The sequence below is a fragment of the Labeo rohita genome, chromosome 7 (genome assembly GCF_022985175.1).
Source record: "Labeo rohita strain BAU-BD-2019 chromosome 7, IGBB_LRoh.1.0, whole genome shotgun sequence".
In the NCBI taxonomy this organism is placed as follows: Eukaryota; Metazoa; Chordata; class Actinopteri; order Cypriniformes; family Cyprinidae; genus Labeo; species Labeo rohita.
The window spans coordinates 19,437,952-19,461,394 of NC_066875.1; the positions used below are offsets into that span (position 1 = coordinate 19,437,952).

The window sequence follows — 23,443 nt, forward strand, 5'->3', positions numbered from 1 at the left end:
TGTGTGTGAATGTATCTTTTCTCTTCTTTGTTTTTAGACCCTGGTGAATGTGCCAATGTGTGGTCCATGAAATAGACTGTGCTATGCCAAGACCATGATGTGGAGGAGCATTGTTCCTCAGGAACATGCAGAAAGGTTGCATTAACATACTGTATTGTACTGCGTATGGTTATTGCATTAACAATGGACTGTCGCATTTAAGCAATTTTGGCGAACGTTTTATTTTACAGTTTCCTTGTTACTCCACTATATGTACTTACTATTGTAATAACCACAAATTATCCATATTTACAAGCAACTAACCCTATATAGCAAATACAGTTTGTTAATCAATGTAACTCAGTTTATAATTGTGTAATTACACTGTAACAAAGACACCTTAAAATAAAATGTAACCCAATTTTTTGTATGGGTAACACTTTATAATTAAAAATAACATTATAGAAATTGTTCATTGTTAGTTCATGTTAAAGGAGTAGTTCCACTTCCAGAATTAAATTTCCTGATAATTTACTCACCCCCATGTCATCCAAGATGTTCATGTCTTTCTTTTTGAGGTTTTTGAGGAAAACTTTCCAGGATTTTTCTCCATATAGTTGACTTCCATGGGGGTCAACGGGTTAAAGGTCCAAATTGCAGTTTCAATGTAGCTTCAAAGGGCTCTACACGATCCCAGCCAAAGAATAAGGATCTTAACTAGCAAAACAATCATACACAGTTATATACTTTTTAACCACAAATGCTCATCTCGCACTAGCTCAACTTCACACATTACGTAATCATGCACGCTTGACGTAGGCAGAAGTACCGACCCACTGTTTACAAAACAAACGTGCAAAGAGAGTCAAATGTCTTTTACAAAAAAAGGTAAAACAACGATGTTGGACGTTTTTTGAAGTTGGAGAAGAAAAGGAGATGGAGTTTTTCGGCCTACACTATTTTAAACCGAATTACACAGACGAAGAACTAACCGTATGTGACTTTTCCAGAATCTGGAATTTGGACCTTCAACCCGTTGGACACCACAAGTCCACTGTATGGACAAAATTCCTGGACAGTTTTCCTCAAAAAACGTAATTTCTTTGCGACTGAAGAAAGAAAGACATGAACATCGGATGACATGGGGGTGAGTAAATAATCAGGAAATTTTCATTCTGGAAGTGAACTCCTTTAAAATGCTAACAAATCAAACCTTATTGTAATGTATTACCAACATATGCAACCTTTGTATTTGTCCTTCTACGAACACATTTTAAAAGCTTTAAAAATACAGGTTCTTCATTGTTATTATGATTCCATATAGAACATTTAACATCCATAGAACCATTATATTCCACAAAAGGTTCTTTATAGTGAAAAATGGTTCTTTAGATTTCTAAAACATTCTTCACACTAGTAAAAAATGGTTCTTTTATGAACTCTTCACTTCGGGACTCTTTAGGGAACCAGAAAAAGTTCTTCTATGACATTGGTGAGAAAACCCCCATTAGGAAACCTTGCTTTTAGGAGCGCAGATGGACCTGGTTTGAGGTCATACCAGATTAAATCACAAATCACCAATCGACATACACTAATGGAGAACATCCATCAACGTCCAGCTCTGCAAAAGAGACACGGCCCACTGTGACAACACCCTGTCCACAGATATCACAGATACAGAGAACCCCAGACTCGTTAGGGCATCTATTATGCTCAGTCATTTTTCACTCCGAAATTTACCTAATGGAAGTCACTCCCAGTGGGACGGCATGCGTCAATGCCCTGGGTGTCGGACTATGAAGAGCTGCGCTTCAAACTCCAGTCCATCTGATCTTTGCTTCATCATTTATCTACGTTGACCTCAAACTAATCAGCGACTGAGTCATCAGACCCCAGCTCACAAGCTTCCCATCTTCCCATCTGCTTATCACTGAACATTTCTCAGAAGCATTGTTTAATTAGGATTAAGAAAATAAGGTTTCACATGTTAACATTCAGTAACTAAAGTAAACATGGACATGGATTTGTTAATCTTAGCCTACATACGAAATCACCTTTTTCCTCCCGTAAGAATGGGTGTGGCCATTTGTAAATTTTATGGGTTTTGCTTTTGGTCTCACCCGCGTCCAGCTATTTTTAGCTGCACAAAACTCGTTCTGCTGCTTGATATTGCCAATTGGTGTGCCTTACCATATTATTTTAATGCATCATCTTAACTATGAACACATTGGTTCATAGTGCAAACTGTTTTACCATTTGATATTCTTCTAGTTATTGCCTGTAGCAGCTATATTTCCCTATATTACGGGAAAGGACAGTAACGCTCTTTTCAGTGGATCATAGGCATTGCGGGTGTAAGATAGTGGTTTTGGCTGCAGTGATGAAGTCTGTGCCATTGTGTTTTGGCTGAGACATGGATCATTGGCAGCACTTTCCTGGCCTGAGGGCTGAGGCCCTATCACAGCACTAGTTAATCACAGCTGCACATCACACCCCCATCACAAAATATTGCCACAAACACACTGATAACAGGCCACTGTTCTGTTATGATTTAATTATGTTGCTTAAAATCTTAGGAAGCGCAAATTCTAAGTGAAGCAATGGCATATTTTGTGTGTTTTATTTATTCTCTGTGCATAAACTCACCCAGTGTATATTTATTTTGTGGTTTTTCTCAGTTATAGCTACTGTGGGATTCGGTATAAAAAGTAGTGTGGTTTTCAGAATTTCAATGGCATCCCAACTGAGCAAATCTACTTTGAACTTTTTGAGTTCGAGCTACACTATAGGTTGTATTTCTGTTTAGGAAGTTGTTGTTCCCTTTGGATCAGATCACGCTGCAGCAGATTCATCAAAATTTTAAAGCTTTCCTACGGACAGAAAAGGAATGCTGATATCTTGCAAACTTGAGATTTGAAATCTAAAGTCTGAATGAGTGATATCTTCTCTTCCCCTCCCCAAAGTTCGGTTTGAAGCGCAACTAGCCATCATATGAATATAGCTACAGGGAAACATTTGTCTCATCTCTAACCTCGGGCTTTACAGAAGCACTGCTCTGGCACTAATCATTAAATCAGAGCAGAAAGAATCTCTGCTGCCTAAAGACAAACACACTGTAGGGGGCAGCGCACTTGCCCTGAAATGGAACTAATGAATATGCTCTTCTCAAACAGTCAAAAATTTTTTGCCACGTTTCATCTTCTGCTGCAGTGTCGAGGACATATCAGCAAAATTCATGCCACTGCTTTTAAATTTATAGTTACTTACGCTGTATGATTTTTACAAAAACACTGCAGTCTCACTAAGTGCTTGAAATCAGTGTAAAATTATAAAAGAAAAAAAAAAGTAAAGCATTTTTTAAAGTCAATTATATCTTTAAAAGCAGTGTTTTTTTTTAACATTTCGACTATTATACTATTGTCCACAACAAGCTTCCATGGTTTTTCCAGTTGCTATATTGGGACGATTTAAAAATATTTTGTTTTGCAGAATTATTAGCATATTAGAGAGCATTAGAGAACTAGGAAAAAACATAAAACCTGCACAATTTTGATTATATTAAGTTACATCTCCACATTTAGAAACTGCACTATTAAAATGAGGCTTACATATACCTCAAAATTATTATTACAGTTGTTAGGAGGTGAAATAAAATAAGAAATATCTGTCATTTTACAATAAGGTTTATTAGTTAATTAGTTAACTAATTTAGTTCATTAGAACTAAAAATGAAAAATACTTCTACAGCATTTACTAATGCATTATTAAAATCACAAATTGTGTTTATTAACATTAGTTAATGCACTGTGAACTAACATGAACAAACAATGAATGACTGTTTTTTTATTAACTAAGATTAATAGTGTAATAATGTACTGTTAATTATTTGTTCATGTTAGTTAATACATTAAATAAGGTTAACAAATGGCACCTTATTGTAAAGTTTTACTGAAATATCTAGTTTTTTTTTTATTTGTTTGTCTTATTTGAAATGATTTTTGTCATTCTGAAGTCTTCTTCAGAAATTTACTTTAATTGCCTGTTAATGTTGTGAGTCATAATACACCATGTGACATTTTTATTTAAAATTATTTTTGAAAAGTTTTTTGTTCTGTCCCAGATATTTGTGGAGTGAGTTCTCAATTCTTGGCTCAACTTGTGTATTTATATTTTTTCATTCCCATTAACTATTAATGTGTTGGTGCTCACAAAAAAAAAAAAAAAAAAAAGATTCCTCTAGAATGACACCTTATTGTAAAGTGTTACTGAAATATCTTGTTTTTAAATTTTGTCTTATTTGAAATGATTTCATCTTAAGGCTTTTTCAGAAATTAACTTTAATTACCTATGAATGTTGTGAGTCAAAATCCCATCAATTCTTGGCTCAACTGGTTTGTGTATTTATATTTTTTCATTCCCATTAACTATTAATTTGTTGATGCTCACTCAAATAAAAACAGATCCCTGTATACAAGTTTAAATTATTCAATGCTAAACTATTGATTTCCTGTCTACCCTGTTGTTACAAAGTAGCTGGGATGATGTTAAAATGAAACTGCAAGAAAAAAAAATGCATTTGAACAGCAGCAGCTGCTAAATATATAATTAATATGACTGGAATAGGCTTATATGACTTCTGTACGACTGGGCACAACTAGACTAGAGCAGAGTGTTGTCTAATGTTTTGTAAGTGGCTGCTCCCTAGTGGTGACAAGTAGAATCAAACAGCACAGAAACTATGAGTTACAGTTACACCTTCGACGCAACATTTACATGTACATTTTTCTTTGGAGATCTCACAACTGCTTATCTCACAGACAGCATATATAAGGGTTATGGTTTTAAAAACCTGTTTAAATTCCCACAGTTTACTCCAAATGTATCATAAGATGTGCTCAAATGCATAACTCTCTTCAAAATTAACATTTTGTCATCATTTCTCTCCTGTCTTTTAAAAACAGTAGCAGAATATCCAGAATATAAATGGTTTACATTACAGAATGAAAATGATCACAGCTTCCAAGCAAGATTTGCAGTGAATAATGACTTCTATTGTACAACTTGAGAAAGGTTTGAACACTGTGCACAATTGGTATTTTAATGCACTATTATTAGGGGTCGACTGATGTGTTTTTCAGGGATGATGCAGATACCATTTATTACAGATCAAGTAGACCGATAACCGATATTTTGAACCGACATATGCACTGCTGTTCAAAAGTTTGGGATCAGTAAGATTTTTAAAAAAAATTTAAAATAAGTTTCTCACGCTCATCAAGGCTGCATTTATTTGATTTAAAAATCCAGAAAAAAATATATTGTGAAATTTCAAGATAAAATAACTATGTGAATATATTTTAAAATCTAATTTATTCCTGTGATGCAAATCTGAATTTTCAGCATTATTACATCAGTCTTCAGTCTCACATGATCCTTCAGAGACCATTTTTATTTATCAAAGAATCCTAAAATCCTATATATATATATATATATATATATATATACATATATATATTATTTAATGCTTCACAGTTGTTTACAACATTGAAAATGAAAGTAATAGATCAGCATATTAGAATGATTTGTAAAGGATCATGTGACACAGGAGTAATGGCTGATGAAAATTAAGCTTTGTATCACACAAATAAATTATATTTTAAAATATATTAAAATAGAAACCATTATTTCAAACTGTACTAACATTTTACAACATTACTGATTTTTTTTCAGGTTGTATTTCGTATTAAGTAAATGCAGCCTTGATGAGCATAAAAGAATTCTTACAAAAAAAAAAAAAAAAAGGTAAAAAATCGTACCGATTCCAAACTTTTGAACGGCAGTTTCTGGTGTAAAAATGAAAACTAATTTCAAAATTAAGAATAACAAAAAGCTCAATTTAAATGCTTTACAATTATTTTATCAGCAAAACGGTTTTTAAAATGACTAATACGAATAACCATAATAAATGCTTAATATCGGCAACGATAATTGGTCAACCCCTAAGTATTATAATGCTAAGTTGTCCTTTTTAGAGCTTGACAGCCACTGATCCCTATTTACTTTAATTGTATAAAAAGGAGCAGCTCAAACATTCTGCTAAACATCGCCTCACAAGTCCCAATGATGGAAGACAAATCAGAAAGACAGGATTGGAAATGCACTGCGTAAATACTGAAGGGCACACACACAAGAGTTTTCATTATTCATTGTCAGCAACAGATTTTCCTTGAATATCCATTCAGCTTTGGCAACTTGAAACATCCCAACACCCCACAAAAACAACAAAAAACACATTCACATGGTGCACATGATAAAACCTAGTAATATTAACTTAATAAAGTACAATAAAAACTCTTCTACTATTGATAAAATGCCATTGTGGGGACAGTTGTATAAAGTGAGTTTTCCAAATGAAATGTATTAAAAGAAAGACTGTTTATATCCTAGAGAAAAATCAATGAATCTAGACATTTAAAACACTACTTATACAACGAACAATAAATTAAAGTCACAAAATCCTTTTTTTCTAAAACATTCAATCTGTTAGATCACATACCTGTTAAAAATTCATTCAAGAAAAACTTTTGTGCCTCTTACACCAATTACAAACCTGAGCAGCATTTTCCCCCATTGAAAGACAGCAACATAGAGCACAAAAGCTGCAGTGTTACCATCTAAAAAAATAATTTCAGAATCACCCAAAAGCAATCAGCACTGTCACACTGAAGCATCACAAGGCAGGAGATTTAAAAGGCAAAAATGGAAAATAAGTGGAGTGAACAAGTCATAGGGGAGATGACAGACACTGTAAAGTTTTTCTTGTTGTTCTACCAGTGTCGAGAGTCAACCAGCTCTGGCCGCAAGCTGAGCTTTTTGAGAGTTTCATAACCAACCACCATAACTATTGCTGTGGGTGCTGAGGATATGATGCGAGCAGAGAGGCCTTTGGTCATCCCCCAGAATCCTTCCTCTCTGATCAGCTGGTTAAAGGTCTCAATGACTGACGTCCTGCCCTCCACCTGTCCAAAAGAAAAAAAAAAAAAAAAAAAACACTGAAATATTCAGCTACTAGGTTTTCTGGGGTTTAAGGAAAAAATAACGGAAAAACTTTGAGAATTGTGGAAAGCTCACATCAGAATAACAACAACAACATACAAGAATAAAAGAATAAAAGTTCTGTTGTGTTGCTGGTTAACCAATTTACATAAACCGTTTTTTGATAGTTCTGTGTTTTGTTGTATATGTAAACACAGTCATGCTAGCTATACATATGGGCTGTCTAATTTTATACTGTGTGTAATGGAAATCACCTGAACCCGGGCCCTGATGACATCCATGGGGTTGGTGACAGTGGAAGCAGTGGCAGCTGCAAGAGGTCCAGCCATTGCCTGTAGCACTAGATGCGGGCAGTTGCTGGGAGCCATCTTAGACAACTGTTCTGTGAAGCCAATAAGAGCAAATTAAATTTCATCTTCTTCAGAATCAACTGACATTGCATCAGTCTCTAATGAGACAGATTTCCAACCCAAACGACTTCTGTCCATGTGACTCTGAACAGTATTTTAACAATCAAAACATGAACACTTAAAGTACATAAAACTGGCATTGCCACTCAAATACATGCATCTACCACTAAACTGAGCAAATTAATTAAAATGTTTCACTACCTTTTAAAGGTTTGGTTATGCTCACCAAGGCTGCATTTTTTTTTTTTGATCAAATATACAGTAATATTGAGAAACATTATAATATGAAGTAACTGCTTTCTCTTTTAATACGTTTTAAAATGTGATTTATTCCTGTGCTTAAGCCGTATTTCTTGCAGTCAATATTCCAGTTTTCAGTGTCATATGATTCTTTCAGAAATCATTCTAATATGCAGATTAGGTGCTTAAGAAACATGTTTTATTATCAATGCTGAAAACCATTGCGCTGCTTAATATTTTTGGGGAAACCGTGTCACATTTTTTAGGATCCTTTGAAGAATACTAAATTCAGAAGAACAGCATTTATTTGAAATAGAAACCTTCAGCGTTTTTTAGAAAAATCCTTCAGGTCCCAGAAATTCTTTTTAAGCATTTTTGTGTATTTGAACCCTTTCCAACAATGACTGTATGATTTTAAGATCCATCTTTTCACACTGAGGACAACTGAGGGACTCATATGCAACTATTACTGAAGGTTCAAATGCTCATTGATGCTCCAGAAGAAAAAATGACGCAGTAAGAGCTGGGGGTGTAAACTTTTGAACAGAATGAAGATTTTTCTTATATTCTTATATTTTGCCCAAATATCTTTTTTTTTATTTGGTACTGACTCTCTGCAGCTACAGAAGATACTTACATATTTTCCAGGAAACAAAAATAAGTTATATTTACCCTGATCTTTTTCATTTTCACCCCCGACTCTTAATGCATTGTTTTTCCTTCTGGAGCATCACTGAGTATGTGAACCTTCTGTAACAGTAAACATATAGTCATTGTTGGAAAGGGTTCAGATACACAAAAATGCTCAAAAACCAAAGAATTTGTGGGACCTGAAGGATTTTTCTGAAGAACAGCAGGCAGTTTAACTGTTCAGGACAAACAAGGGACTCATGAACGACTATCACTTAACAAAACAAAACAAAAAAAAAAAAGATGCTGAGCGTCAATACAACATCTCCTACCTGCATAGAAGTGGTAAAACGGCCACCAAACGGCACTGTTGGGGATGTATGTGAGTAGAGATGCCACATATCCTCGATAGAAGCCACGAATGCCATCCACAGCAAATATCTGCCCAATAATGTCTCTCGTCTGGCCGAAAAAAACAGAGTTTTTTGCTCCCATTTTCGGTTTCACTTTAAAGCGGGTCAGATGCTCCCCTTGGCCCTGCATCATGAGCTGCTGCGATATGACATCTATCGGAACAGTAATGCTCTGGGCCACCAGTGATGCCGAACCTCCCGCCACCAGTGACTTCAGCGTATTGTCTTTAGAATAGTTGGAGACATATTTTCTTACCAGTTCGTAAGTGGTTATGTACGCCTGCCCTGATATGAGTGTGAACGTGGTCACCATAAAGCCCCTGTAAAGTCCTCTCAGACCCTCAGCTCTCAAAATCTTACAGAAGGCATCGTAGGTCCCAGTGTAGAGAGATTTCCCCTTCTGAACCTGCAGCCTGGTGCGGATCAGCGTGGCCGGGTAGACCGTGGCGCGGATGGCCATGGTCATGAAGACCCCAAATGAGTAGAACTTGCGTTTGTCCAAGTCCTCCCATTCTATGATCTGAATGTTGCGCTTCTGCTGCATGTTTCCTGCCTGTAGCGCCCGGCATGAGTCCTAGGCCTCCTGAAAAATAAAAGGATGAGTACACATAATAATGAAACAGTTGATCTAAAAAGAGCATTCTGTCATCATGTACTCACCCTTAAAACTAAACCTAAAAAACACTTGGAACAACATGAAGGTAAGTAAATTATGATTGAATTTTAATTTTTTGAGTGAATTATGACTTTAATTAATAGTAATTAAACTAAGCATGTTTAAAACATGATGAACAATTGATGTTGTGGTACTACAAATGTAAGGAACCTTCAAAATCTACAGTCTATAGTCAAGATTTGTGTGTAAAGTACATTTCAGAACTTGAGTCAACATGAATTTTGTTACATTTTTATTAAATGTGCACATCTTATAGCAATTTAGTTATGGATATAGATGGTCTGCACGTATGTCATGGTTTGGTCAGCTACCCAGATGTTGTGGCCATATTGGAGATACTCGGATGTAAATAACATGGATTGTACAGTTAATGTACTACTGAATACGTTGCTAATTTATGCTGTCTAAACCACAAAAAAAGAAAAAAAAGTGGAACTTGCTAAATTACATATATACAGGGGACAATATTTTGACAAACTAAAGCTAATAAGTGGTAAAGATACGTGTGGGCAGTATCAGTTAAGATATTAGCCTAATTTTTCATCTACCAGACTGGAAATGACAACAAACATGAATGTTGTTAAGATTCTTGCCCTGGAAATGCTGGTTCAGTTTGGCCAACCACAAATGCCTTTTGTTCCTCAGTTTTTGCACTCTTCTCCTTGATTTGTTATAACCTTTGGCAGTCTATAGTACTCTAAATGTTTTTCCCGGCCCGATCAATTAGTTCAGCCCAAAACCTGACAATAACTGACCATTTTCATTGGCACTGTTTACATTCAGTGCCACCCATATGGCCGCTTGATGTTGCGTCCTAAAAACCCTCTATTGAAATGATCATTCAACCCAAAAATGAAATTTCTCTCACCATTTACTTATCCTGAATCCACTGTATGACTTTCTTCTGAACTCAAAAGAACATATTTTGAGGAATGTTTATAAAAATAGTTTTGCTGTCTACTGACTTTCATTGTATGGATTGTATAGAAAAACACATTGTATTACATTTCTCAAAATACCTTCTTTTATGTTCCACAGAGGAAAGAAACTGATCGACGTGAAGGGGAGCACATGATGACAGAAATTTCATTTTGGGGTAAACTATCACTTTAACACTTACTGTTTTTGAAACGCTAAACTGTAGTAGTATGCACTACTAGCTCCTAAAACATCTAGTAAGTGCAGTGGTTCATTATAAAATGACATTGCTAGTGTCGTTCATGAGCTTTCAGTCTACATGTCTGAGCTAACTGCCTGTAACTTACAGTAGTGCTGGTGCTAACACTATCTCTGTGTAACATAAAACTTTTGTCCCACATCATGTTCAGATAAACACTGTCCTGCTCGACGATTCAGAGAGTGCAGCTGCTTTGTAACACAGTGATAGTCTGACAGGAATCTGCTCGGTTTAATAGCATGATATATAAGTTAGTGGCTAGTTAGCACAGCTCTCATGCGGCTGAATGGACAGCCGGACTTCGCTTCTTTGTGATCCCAGATCGGTTACACTTGAGGAACAGCAGTGAACGGCTTACCGTGCAGCAGAGATGATTCAGAGATATGGCATATTTAGGATGACATTGGTGTGTACGTTTAGCGAAGGACAGTAGCAATAGCTAGAGCCGTTCACCGGGTAGTGAACATGGTAGAGATCGGTGGGGATAGTGATGACGCCATCTGTGTCACTCAACTGAACCGACCAATCACAGCTCTCTGGTCCGACTCTCCTTTAAAGGTTAAAGTTCATCGACCGGGGTGTCAGAAATATTGTTATTATTTTAATTACTACTTTTATTAATTTAATTTAATTTAATTTAATTTAATTTAATTTAATTTAATTTAATTTATCTTAAAAAAAACATGCCAGCCAACTAAACGTGGTGCATTCGGGTATGTTGTAAGTGTATGTTGCAATTCGTCTACCTTCTACAAAACCATTACTACGATTGACCTTATTCAATTTCATATTTTACCTTAGCAAAAATTAATTTATATATGTTATTAAATATATATAAAATCATAATTTATTGAGTTCTTTCAGTTGGGAGGTGGCTGTCCCAAACCGTAATCCCTAAATTTCAACTTATGAAAACAATATTAAAAAATTGTTTGCAGTTTATATCATATATATATATATTTTTTTTTTAAGTGAAGTAAAAAAAATATTTTTGTTATATTTTCTTTGTAAATCATGAAACTTAATATAAATAAAATCTGTCCCGCATTTTCATGACACTATCAAAACAGTGTATGTTTTAATCCATTGGCTGAGTCTGATTTTAACTACACCCCTAACTGTATAATCAGGAAATACTCCTGTGTCCCTGCTCTCTCATAGATGCAAAGTGTGAGAAGATAGGCCCCATAATTTTGAGGTAAATGTGCTCAAAAGTATGAAAATCTGTGTGTAACTTTAAATACCGTCACTATCAAACATCATTTTTCTGTAAAAAGCACACTTTTTTCAGGTGTTATTCAATAACATTTAGTTTATATGTGCATACAACTGTTCAGAACTGTCCTAGCTAACCATGCACTGATTAGGATCTTTGAGCTAGGTTCAAAAGTATCTGAAATTGTCACTACCGAAACAGTCACTACCAAAACCTTTGGTGGAGTTTCAGTAGTAACATCATTGATTTTTTCGGGTGTTATTCCATAACTTTGTCACTACCCAAACACTCGTGACTAAAACATGTCATCATTGTTTCGGTAGTAACAAAAAGAAACACATAATCCTCATATTTGGGGGAAATAAACAAAATTTGTTACAGTTATGCACATATCAAAATCAATACTAACCAAATCAATACTGTCACAACCAAAACGTGATATTTTGTCAAAAAATATAAAGTATACTGAATTAGCAACTCAGATGTTATTATAGTGTTTGGTTAAATGTATATTCAAACTAATGAATCATTAAGTTTGAAATCAGTATGATCAACTTTCTGCTTTTACAAAGAAAAAATGGATTTAAAATACAACAAATATCATATATTGCACTTGAAATGTTATTCAAAATGTAATTGTTATTGATTTACCTCTGAAAAGATGTTAATAGCAGAAAAAAATGAATGTAGATGTAATTAAATTAGATATTACCTTGTTTCAGTAGTGACAAATTTGGGGAGAGGACAAATATTCCAAAACTTTCTGAAAATACAATATGAGAATCAACTGCACAATTACTAGAAATGTGTACCTTGGATATTATACAATTTGCATACATACAATTTTTTTTGGAAAAATACTTTTTTTTCAAGACAATTTCCAACTCTGACTTTGGACTGGTTCTGTAGAATGACCCAATCACACTGTCCATACACCTACGTTTCCACAATGTGGCCAACAAATATGAATGAATGTTCCCGTCGTTATATCAACAAAGCACTGCAGATATTGTAGCTAAAGTGGAAATTCATTAACAATTCATATCTATTTGTGAAGAGTAAACAGTGCTTAATTAAATTTCCAGTATGTTCAATTATTAAACTTGGTTTTATTTGTAGTTGTAGAGCCCATGTCAATTACTGATTCATAAAGTCCACTACAAGTTCACATTACAGCATGCAGGTGTTTCTATAATTTAGATTACATATATTTTTTATCATAAAAGTGTTACAAACATACAACAAACCAGTTATATTGCTATTTTGATACTTGAACACATTTAATGTTCAGTGTGAAAGGTTGGTTTGAAATATCAGTAAGATTAAGTGTTTTTGTTTTTTTTCAGTTACTGAGTTGTCTGTACCCTGAATGCCCCTCTACAATGTTAGTCTTGAACAATAATGTTTACTGATTTTGCATTTAGTGGTCTTAACAACAGTCTATAAGAATTCTGTGTATTTTGAAGGCCTCGTAGTCATTCTTCTGACGAGTGAGTTTGTTGTATAGTGTAGACCATAAGACGTAAATCTCCTGCAATGGACGCTATTAGATGATCTTGTTTTACAAGCTCAAAGCCAAGGTGGCAGAATGTTCTGGTGAGGAGCACTGTGGAAGAGACAAAAAGAAGGCACAACTTCTTAAAAAAGGCATCAGATTTAAGAACATTTCTGTCAATCCCTCTGGTGAAATGTGAGTAATTAATGTTTTAGAAGACAGCTGACAGTTAAAAATGGTGTAATGTATTGTGGTTCTTTGCAACTATAAGACTCAACCCAACCTATTTCCAGCAAATCCTAACCACTCATCCTGAACTTACATTTATCAGGCCTGTTCTTCATGAACCAAACAAATACATGATTGATCTTCAGTATCTCCTCTGCAAACTCCAAAACAGCAGTGAGCCTTCAGGATGAAAGAGAATAAAGAAAACATATTTTCCAATTCCCTTTTAAGGAAAGTCAGTTCAATCTGACACCATATTTGCAATGCCTCCTGGCTATTTCAGACATGCAAGACCAACTCCTACCTCGAATGGGGAACTACTGAAATCTCAAAAAGCACTTGACAAACTCACATTTTAAAAACACATTTCAAATCAGTAATAAAACCTGAGGAACTGTCCCATAGATGTTATTTCGTATCCTCAAATGCATATCTAAGCACACGTCTCAAGAAATTGACCATTTCTATGGGAACTTGAGCTTCTAGCGACAGCTGTAGTTATGCAATTGGTGAGTTTATTTAAAAAGCGGAACTTATTATGCCACGTAATGCATTGCACTTTCTCCCAGTCTTAGTAATATGAGTGAACTGTCTTGGTACAGTTGTTGATACTTTCACTTGTATTGTCAAACGTGTTTGGCTGTGAAGAATCTGCCCCTTTTGGGATACAGTGAGAGTGCAGAAAGTAGTTATGTAAGACCTTTTAGGCCAGGATTAGAAAGTTTTGAAACATTTATAACCTCTATAAATGTGACAGCAGTAGGGCTTAGTGATCCATTCACACTGTCTTACTGCTAAAATAGGTCTTTATATGAGGTACTCCTCCTGGCAGTATACTAGGGTGATTACAGTTAAAGGGATAGCTCACCCAGAAATGAAAATTCTGTCATTAATTACTCACCCTCATGTCATTTCAAACCCGTAAGACCTTTGTTCATCTTCAGAACACAAATTAAGATATTTTTGATGGAATCCGAGAGCTTTCTGACCCTGCATAGACAGCAACGCAACTGACACTTTCAAGGCCCATTGTGGTACTGTCGTGAACGCACGTTGAAGACTAACTCAGAACAGAAGAAATTGTTGAATGAAGTCATTTACAGATAATTTACCCACCCCCTTGTCATCCAAGATGTTTGTGTCTTGAACTTCCAAGTTTGAACTTCCAAAATGCAGTATAATGCAGCTTCAAAGGGCTCTAAATGATCTCAGCTGAGGAAGAAGGGTCTTATCTAGCAAAACAATCTGTCATTTTCTAAACAAATTGACAATGCATATACTTTTTAACCTCAAACGCTCGTCTTGTCTAAGTCTGCATGAACTCTGTTTTTTTTCTGGTTCAATACGGTCAATACAGTTAGGGTATGTCGAAAAACTCCCATCGCGTTTTCTTCCCCAACTTCAAAATCATCCTACATCGCTGCAGAAGTACCGACCCAGTGTTTACAAAGTGAACATGCAAAAAAAGATCAAAGGCCCTTTACAAAAAAAAGGTAAAACACCGATGTAGGACGATTTTGTCGTTGAAAAAGAAAATGAGATGGGAGTTTTTCGACCTACCCTAACTGCATTGACCCAAATTACACAGACTACGCATGCGCATCACAGAGACGAGACAAGACAAGCATTTGAGATTAAAAAGTATATAAATTGTCAATTTGTTTTAAAAATGAATGATTGTTTCGCTAGGTAAGACCCTTCTTCCTCGGCTGGGATTGTTTATAACCCTTTAAAGCTGCATTTAAACTGCATTTTGGAAGTTCAAACTTGGGGGCACCATTGAAGTCCACTATATGGAGAAAAATCCTGAAATGTTTTCCTCAAGAAACAATTTCTTATTGACTGAAGAAAGAAAGACATGAATGAACATCTTGGATGACAAGGGGGTGAGTAAATTATCTGTAAATTTTTGTTCTGGAAGTGATCTTCTCCTTTAACTATCTTTCTGGGCCTTGAACATGTCAACTGTGTTGCTGTCTGTGCAGGGTCAAAAAGCTCATGGATTTAATTAAAAACATCTTAATTTGTGTTTAATTAAAAACATCTTAATTTTCATTTTTGGGTGAACTATCCCTTTAACTAAAACTATTACAACATTTTTGTTAAATGAAATAAGATGAAAAAATAAAATAAAATAAAATAAAGGAGGATATTAAATGTTGCATCAGGGAAATGTTTAGTTAAAAATAGAGTTCAGTTCATACTAATTGCGTACCCTTCTTTGGTGCCTTTGAGAAGTTCTCCATTTGGTAAACCAACAAAGAGGCTATGGCCAGAGAGCACAGTCTGCAAACTCCATGACAGCTGCTCACTCAGCTGATACTGAAAAAGCAGAATAGATGATTCGCTGTCCAGTGAGGTCACCTGCTGTTTTACAGTTAACTTCGCATCCTGCATGAAAGGGTGACACAAAAATTCAATTAGCAAATTACATTCATCCATGCTTTTCCATCCAGCTTGGTATCATCACTGCAGTTAAATAAAGTCACATTCATCTCATAAACCTGGATAGAAGTAGCTGCTTATATTTTGGACCATTTATTAGTGCTAAATGGACTGCCTCAGTTAAGACAATATTTTCTTATATGTAGCTTTGTTAAGTAAACATCATAACCTTATAAAGTCACCTTATAAAGGAGCACATCCTGAGTCAGGTCCCTGCCTGTGCTTTGCCCATCTGTGTTCATCCTCTGTAGGTGAGGGGCATCAGGAGCACCACTGAGGCCCTGGAGCCTGCTGCCTGACCCAGCGGAGCACACAAGCTGAATCCAGAAGTACAGCTCTGCACACACACAAGGCAGAACTTTGAACTTTGAGTTTATGGTCCAAGTAATTCATGTTAAACAAACAAGCCATAAGATATTTCCAGTGTGACACAAACTTCCATTTGGCTGCATATGACATATATATGGCATGTATTTGATTGCATATAGTTAGGGCTACAAAAATCATAATTGTCCGTTATTCCCTTGAAATTGTAATTGCGATTATTAAATATGATTATCACAATTTAAACTGAATGATGTTTTGAATAGCTTTGAAGCAAAGCTATTTTTTAATAGTTTGAAGCAACTGCATGCCACATTTTTATAAATAGTTTCTTCTTTAAATATAAAAAACTGAAAACAATGAAAGAAAAAAAACCCTTAAGATAAACTGTAGGAAAAACACACACTCTCACACAAACATTGTCATCCAAGATGTTCATGTCTTTCTTTCTTCAGTCGTAAAGAAATTATGTTTTTTGAGCTATGGTGCTATAGTGCCCCGATTTTGAACTTTCAATGCAATTTAAATGCGGCTTCAAACGATCCCAGATGCGGTTGTAAATTATCCCAGCCGAGGAAGAAGGGTCTTATCTAGCGAAACGATCGGTTATTTTCATTTTAAAAAAATACAATGTAAATACTTTTTATTCTCAAACGCTCGTCCTGCCTTGCTCTCGTTGAACTCTGTGTATTCTGACTCAAGACAGTTAGGGTATGTCGAAAAACTCCAATCGTATTTTCTCCCTCAATTTCAAAAATCATTTCAAAATCATCCTACATCGCTGCAGAAGTACCGACACAGTCATTGCAAACATGCAAAGAAGATCAAACATCCTTAACAAAAAATGTAAAACAGCGATATAAGACGATTTTAAAGTTGAGGGAGAACATAAGATGAGAATTTTTCGACATACCCTAACTGTCATAAACCGAAAAAAAAAAAAACAGTCCAGGCAGAGTAAGACAAGAGGAGTGTATGACATTAAAAAGTACATAAACTGTATTATTTTTATGAAAATAACCAGTCATTACGCTAGATAAGACCCTTCTTTCTCGGCTGGGATCGTTTACAACCGCATTTGGGATCGTTTGAAGCCGCATTTAAACTGCATTTTGGAAGTTCAAAATCGGGGCACCATATCAGTCCATTATATGGAGAAAAATGCTGAAATGTTTTCCTCAAAAAACATAATTCCTTTACGACTGAAGAAAGAAAGACATGAACATCTTGGATGACAATGGAGTGAGTACATTATATGTGAATCTTAGTTTTGGAAGTGGACTTCTCCTTTAAGCAAGCAGAATAATGTTTTTTTTTTTTTTTTACGTAATTGTGGCATCTGTAATTATAATCACGATTAGAAATTCGATTAATTGTGCAGCCCTACATACACTCTTCATCAAAGGTGTTATACATGTACACTAAGTGCATCACAATGTGTTTAATTCTACAGTTATTGACTGTATTATTATCAGTACTGAACTAAAGATATTTTCTATCCCCTATCCCTGAACCTAACCTTTACACCAACATGTTCATTTTACAACTTGACCTCCAACACCTAGTCTAAATTGTCATTAAAAGGAATTTTCATTGCTTAAAAGAGCGTCATAAGTAATATGCATTCACAGCATATAAAAATGCTCTATTAACTGTGGCTTTTAATTATATATTTATATATATATATATATATATATATATATATATATTTGGACGCTCTGCAAACAAGCATTGCGTAACGTCCAGCTTGAGGACGCGCTCGCTGATCTAATGGTGCAAACTGGTTGACACCGGAGGAACGTGCAGTGCTATAAACTTTAACGATTGTGTGTAAAACGCCGCAAATAAACGCAAAGATCAGACATGACAGAGATGATAAAGAAAAGATCTGATAGGACAAATGTGCGGTCAGGAGCATGAACTTGATGATGTAAGAACATGATGTACTCAACACCGTCACGACTCTAAATATGGAACAACACACTGAGTCTTTAACAGCTCCTCAGCGACAGAAAGGGATGACAGATGATTGATTTTCAGACACTGTTAATTAAATATGAATCACCGCGTATTCGTCTGCATACCAGGTTACAATTTTTCCACATTGTAGCTTAGGTAGCAGTTCATCTGCAGAACATCAGTGTCTTTTCAGCTGGATATAATGCACATTTTAATGCAATATAAAAATATACAATATTTATTAAGAGACAATAACTGAGTCTTATCCATGAGGGTGGATCTAGCACCGAGGGTTTCTATGTATCGGGAATGTCTCTGAGCTGATGCTCGAATCCTTACCTAACCAAGGGGAAAATAATAATAATAATAAAACAAGTGGCTACTACTTACCTTGCCTGGGTGTTGATCATTTCTTCTCTTTGCTAAGTTGCCCTGTGTCGCGCGCACTTGTTCGATTCACGGGTTTTAACAAACGTTATGATGCTGCGTCCTCAAGCACGCCCTCTCCACTGGATCGACTGCAGCTTCATCATCATTTTAGGAGGTTACGTCTCGTTTCGCCCCTGTGCCCAAGTTTATTTACTCATTGGAGGAGGAAACTGATATCCCCCTCGTTTTCCTCGCATAAACATCTACAAATAACAAAATTACATAAAAAAGGAAGTGTTTTGTGTTAAAGACAAGTTGTTTACACAATCAGTTTATTTAAACGTCTACAGAAGGACTGCCATAAAAAGACAATAGCAACATATATGATGAATAAGTGGAATTTATAAACGCAGTCTGGCCAAAATGTTCCCTTCTCGGTGGACAACGGAAAACCAGTCATAATCAGTTGTTATGTCAGAACATCACCACTAGAAGGAGCAATAATCCTAATATCCCAATCCTGTCCTCCATTGTCACCTCATGATTCGCATGTTTGTAACGCTGCTGTCTCTAGTGCCAGTGTCACTCCAGGTAGGCTATTTTGCCTGTTTTAAAATAAACATTCTATACTGAATAATATATTTGTAATATTTTAGCATTTAAAATGACTATACCAACACAGAACTAGCCTATACAACTAAATATAAAACTATATAAACTGCACGTAAACGTCAACGACGAGACATTTTGAATGGGCTACAAAAACCAGGGTTGCCAACTCTCACGCATTTGGCGTGAGACACACGCTTTCAGGCTCTAACTCTGCTCATGTAAATCTCACGACAAATTGGCAACCCTACTTGCGATTTTAAACAAAGTCAGCTGTCAAATGTTGTAAGTTTTAATACTAAATTCAAACGATAAATACCGTTTTGACGCACTTAATGTGGCGCAAATCGTATAATGTAGCGCTTCTGTTAACGCCAGAGCCATTGTAAAACAGAGATGCGACCAGCTTTGATCTCGCCGGCGCGCAGCCACGCGGTCACGTGATTCACGGAGCTCTGCAAATAAACCCGCGCTGACAGTCCATTTGAATGTGTTTAAGTAGGATAGAGACGACAGCTTCACTATACAGGTATTTGCAGCCATTTTTGGTAAACATTACAGCATATTATGATTGATTTTTACGTCGATGACATTTACAGTATAATTTTATTCTGGAGAGTGATGGAGAGGCAACCCTTATGAAAATTAAATATGGTTTTCTTGTATTTAACCCTCCGGTATTGCTTACTTATAATGTGACCATACATGTTCTATAGTTTAGTTCAATAATATTTATTTAATATTTTAAGGAGATCATTTAGTACTAAATACTATTTGTCCAATAATTATGGACCATTAATGACTTAATATATATAAATAATTTACATTGTTATAAAATATAATTATATTTTGAATAAACACTGTACTTTTTAAACTTGTTATTCATGAAAGAATCCTGAAAAAAAAAAAAAAAAAAAAAAAAAAATCACAGGTTCCAAAAAATATTTGGCAGCACAACTGTTGATATTATCCAACATTGATCATTCTAATAATAAATCCGCATATTAGAATAATTTCTGAAGGATCATGTGACACTTAAGACTGGAGTAACAGCTGATAAAAATTCAGCTTTTCATCACAGGAATAAATTCTATTTTAAAGTATGTTAAAATAAAAAACATTATTTTATATTGTAAAAACATTTAGCAATATTACTGTTTTTTTTTTCTATATTTTTAATCAAATAAATGCAGCCTTGATGAGCATAAGAGACTTCTTTAAAGACTATTACAAGTCTTACTGACCCCAAACTTTTGAACGGTTGTGTATATATTAAGTCATAATAATTATGATATATATATATATATATATATATATTTTCTTATATTACAATTAGTGTAGTATTTAAGGTTAAATAGAGAAAAGGGTTTTAAATTCAAAGAAGCAAATTAGAGTCATTTTGTGGTCTGAAAAGAAATCGTTTTTATTGTAATGCCATGGTTTACCCCCCACTAGGTACTTGTATGGCTCTTAACTAAATATACATGTATCTAGAATATTGCAGGTCATACCTGCTTACTTATTTTTAAGTTTTTCATTTGAATAAATATTTAGAAATGATTAAACACTATATTTTTAAATGTGAAATTTAAAAAGTTAATAACTTACATCCTTTTTTAATGATACTTGTATAAGTACTCACAATGAATGCAAGCAAATACCGAATTTAAACCAAGTTTAAAATGGTGCTAAAATCTAAAATCTAGGGCATTTTTATCCCCTTATATGTACAGTATATGCATATAAATAGACGGAATCGAGATCGCCAACCCCCCACTCCAAAACAAAAAAAAAAATCTCACTCCAAGCTGAACTTAAAAGTTGGGAACCCTGCAAAAACAAGTAAACGAACTTTGCAGTCAGTGGCAGTCAATTATGAGAATCAATATATTTATATTTTTTAAGTGCTTTGGTGACTGTGTATGCATTCACAGAATTTGGTCTGTGTGCTTTGACTTTGGTTGTTTTACGTATTTGAATTTCATTTTCACCAAATTCATGTTGTAAGAAAGTGATTATTCAGGCAGGGGACAGTGTCTTCATTCATTTGTAAAATTACCAGAGTGAAATTACTAAAACATGAAATATTATTAACACAAATTAATATGATTAATACATTTTTATTAATCTCTCACTACTAAAACCACAACTTATCAATACTACATAAAAATATACACTGGAATTCAAAAGTTTGGGATACAGACTTGTAATGTTTTTTTAAAGTAGCCTCTTATGCTCATCTGCATTTATTTGATCAAAAATACAGACAAAAGTAAAAACAGTAATATTGTTAAATGGTATTATAAAATGTATAATATGGAAAATAATAGTTTCTATTTGAATATACTTTAAAATATAATTTATTCCTGTGATGCAAAGCTGAATTTTCATCAGCCATTACTCCAGTCCTTAGTGTCACATGATCCTTCAGAAATTATTCTAATATGCTGATTTATTACTTTTCTTATCATTTTGGCAACAGTTGTGCTGGCAAATATTTTTTATACTTTTTTCAGGATTCTTTGATAAATAAAAAGTTAAGAAGAATAGCATTTGTTCAAAATAGAAATCTTTTCTAACAATATAAATCTTTGCTACCACTTTTTTAAATCAATTTAACACATCCTTGCTGAATAAAAGTATTAATTTCTTTCAAAAAAAGGAAGAATAAAAATTTACTGACCATACATTTTTGAAATGTAGTGTATATTTTTTTTTTTAAAAAGATTTCTGTTTTAAATAAATGCTGTTTTTACCTTTATGTTCTTCAGTGAATCCTGAAAGAAAGTATCACAGGTTCCAAATAAATAAATAAATTAAGTAGCACAACTGTTTCCAACACTAATAATAGTTTGGCATATTAGAATGATTTCTGAATGATCATGTGACACTGAAGACTGGAGTGATGATGCTGAAAATTCAGGGATTTTAATGTATATTAAAATAGAAAACATTATTTTACATTGTGATACACAATATTGCATTTTTTCTGTATTTTTGATCATATAAATGCAACTTTGATGAGCATAAAAAACTAAAAAAGCATTTAAAATTGCACTGATCCCAAACTTTTGAAGAGCAGTATCCTAAGAGAATATAAATAATGTAATGTTTAAAACAATGTCCCAAATGAAGACAAAGGTTAAAATATACCTCATGTAAACAGCTTCACAGCTATGTCTGTACCTTTTGTCAGCAGTCAGGCAAAATCACTGTTTTTACACTGAAGGTCATGGAAAAGTCTTTGACCCTTGATATTTGTCCCTGATGGTGTTGATCTCTATTGAGTGACTGAATGTTGCAACAAAATTACGTAGGTGAATTAATCTAAACATGTTGGTCCTAGTTATCCAAAATAATTCCTTGAAAAAAATCAACTGTTATTTATTTATTTATTTTATGTGTTGTGCCTTAACTCAACTACAACATAGTATTTAACAAGAGAGAAATGGTTGTACAAGTGTGCAAAAATATTGCCCTTGTATTGAGGGGGTGTCATGTTTGCTTTCACAATTTATCCCAAATCAAATCCTAGGAAAAACATGAATCTTCCAAATGGAAGTCATCAACAAGTGAACAGCAAATATGCTGATTGAGGTTTTTTTTTTTATTATTGTTTGGAGATGCGTGGGGAGGTGATGGCGGCAAGAGGGTGTTTGTCTTCTTCGGTTACTGGAGATTTGTTGAGTAGGTTTCGTTTCTCTTAAATAAGTCGCATTAATCAAATCATTTGGTGATTATATTACATATATCAGTATAAGAACACAACCCTGTCTAATATTTCAAAATGATATGACCTCACAAAATGACTCAATACAATAACATGATCCTGCTGCTAGTGTGGCAGTGAGAACGAGGCTCTTGGCAGCGAAGGCTGGCCTCCCTCACTTTGCCTCATTAGATAAAGAGGCATGAAGCGGAGGCTGGTCATTTGCACAGCTCATTCTAAGGGGAGGGTTGTCTAATCTTCGTCAGTACAAACATGACTCTGGAAGGTTGTGGAATGCCTCTGCTGTGGGGGCGGCAGAGGGTCAGGCTGAGGCCAAGGCAGGTGGTATACATCAGCCGACGGATGACATTGCCTACCCCCACCACCCTCTAAACACTGGGAAACACTGCCAGCTGAGGAAGAGGAGACGGGGGACACGATTGAGGGTATATGTCTATATATTAGACTTGTTTGAAAAGGACAAGTTAAACAAAACTTTGGATGAGCC

General features: G+C 34.8%; 2 protein-coding genes across 3 annotated transcripts; both read right to left on the bottom strand.

The window, feature by feature from the left end:
- Positions 1 to 6,169: 6,169 nt before the first annotated feature.
- slc25a44b (solute carrier family 25 member 44b) lies at positions 6,170 to 11,094 on the bottom strand. Of its 2 annotated transcripts, XM_051113664.1 has the most exons (5): positions 10,940 to 11,094; positions 8,985 to 9,311; positions 8,648 to 8,777; positions 7,290 to 7,417; positions 6,170 to 6,998 (listed from the first exon to the last, which is right to left on the bottom strand). In XM_051113664.1, the coding sequence occupies exons 2-5, from the start codon at positions 9,270 to 9,272 to the stop codon at positions 6,807 to 6,809; spliced, it is 738 nt and encodes a 245-aa protein (XP_050969621.1). In that variant the 5' UTR covers positions 9,273 to 9,311; positions 10,940 to 11,094; the 3' UTR covers positions 6,170 to 6,806. The 2 variants fall into 2 exon arrangements, with proteins under 2 accessions (XP_050969621.1, XP_050969620.1); XM_051113663.1 differs by having other exon boundaries at positions 8,648 to 9,311.
- Positions 11,095 to 12,886: 1,792 nt separating this feature from the next.
- oaz2b (ornithine decarboxylase antizyme 2b) lies at positions 12,887 to 19,064 on the bottom strand. Its single transcript, XM_051113578.1, is given in 6 exon segments — positions 12,887 to 13,403; positions 13,615 to 13,700; positions 15,736 to 15,911; positions 16,148 to 16,228; positions 16,230 to 16,302; positions 18,639 to 19,064. Coding segments are annotated over 6 exon segments (567 nt in total). The 5' UTR covers positions 18,659 to 19,064; the 3' UTR covers positions 12,887 to 13,272.
- Positions 19,065 to 23,443: the final 4,379 nt, after the last annotated feature.

Excerpts from the sequence above, each read along its gene's own strand:
- slc25a44b (XM_051113663.1), bottom strand. The coding sequence starts at position 9,272 with ATGCAGCAGAAGCGCAACATTCAGATCATAGAATGGGAGGACTTGGAC. Across the intron at positions 7,418-8,647 it reads GTTTTACCACTTCTATGCAG|AACAGTTGTCTAAGATGGCT; the intron begins GTAGGAGATGTT and ends TTGGCTTCACAG. Across the intron at positions 6,999-7,289 it reads TCATCAGGGCCCGGGTTCAG|GTGGAGGGCAGGACGTCAGT; the intron begins GTGATTTCCATT and ends TCTTTTGGACAG.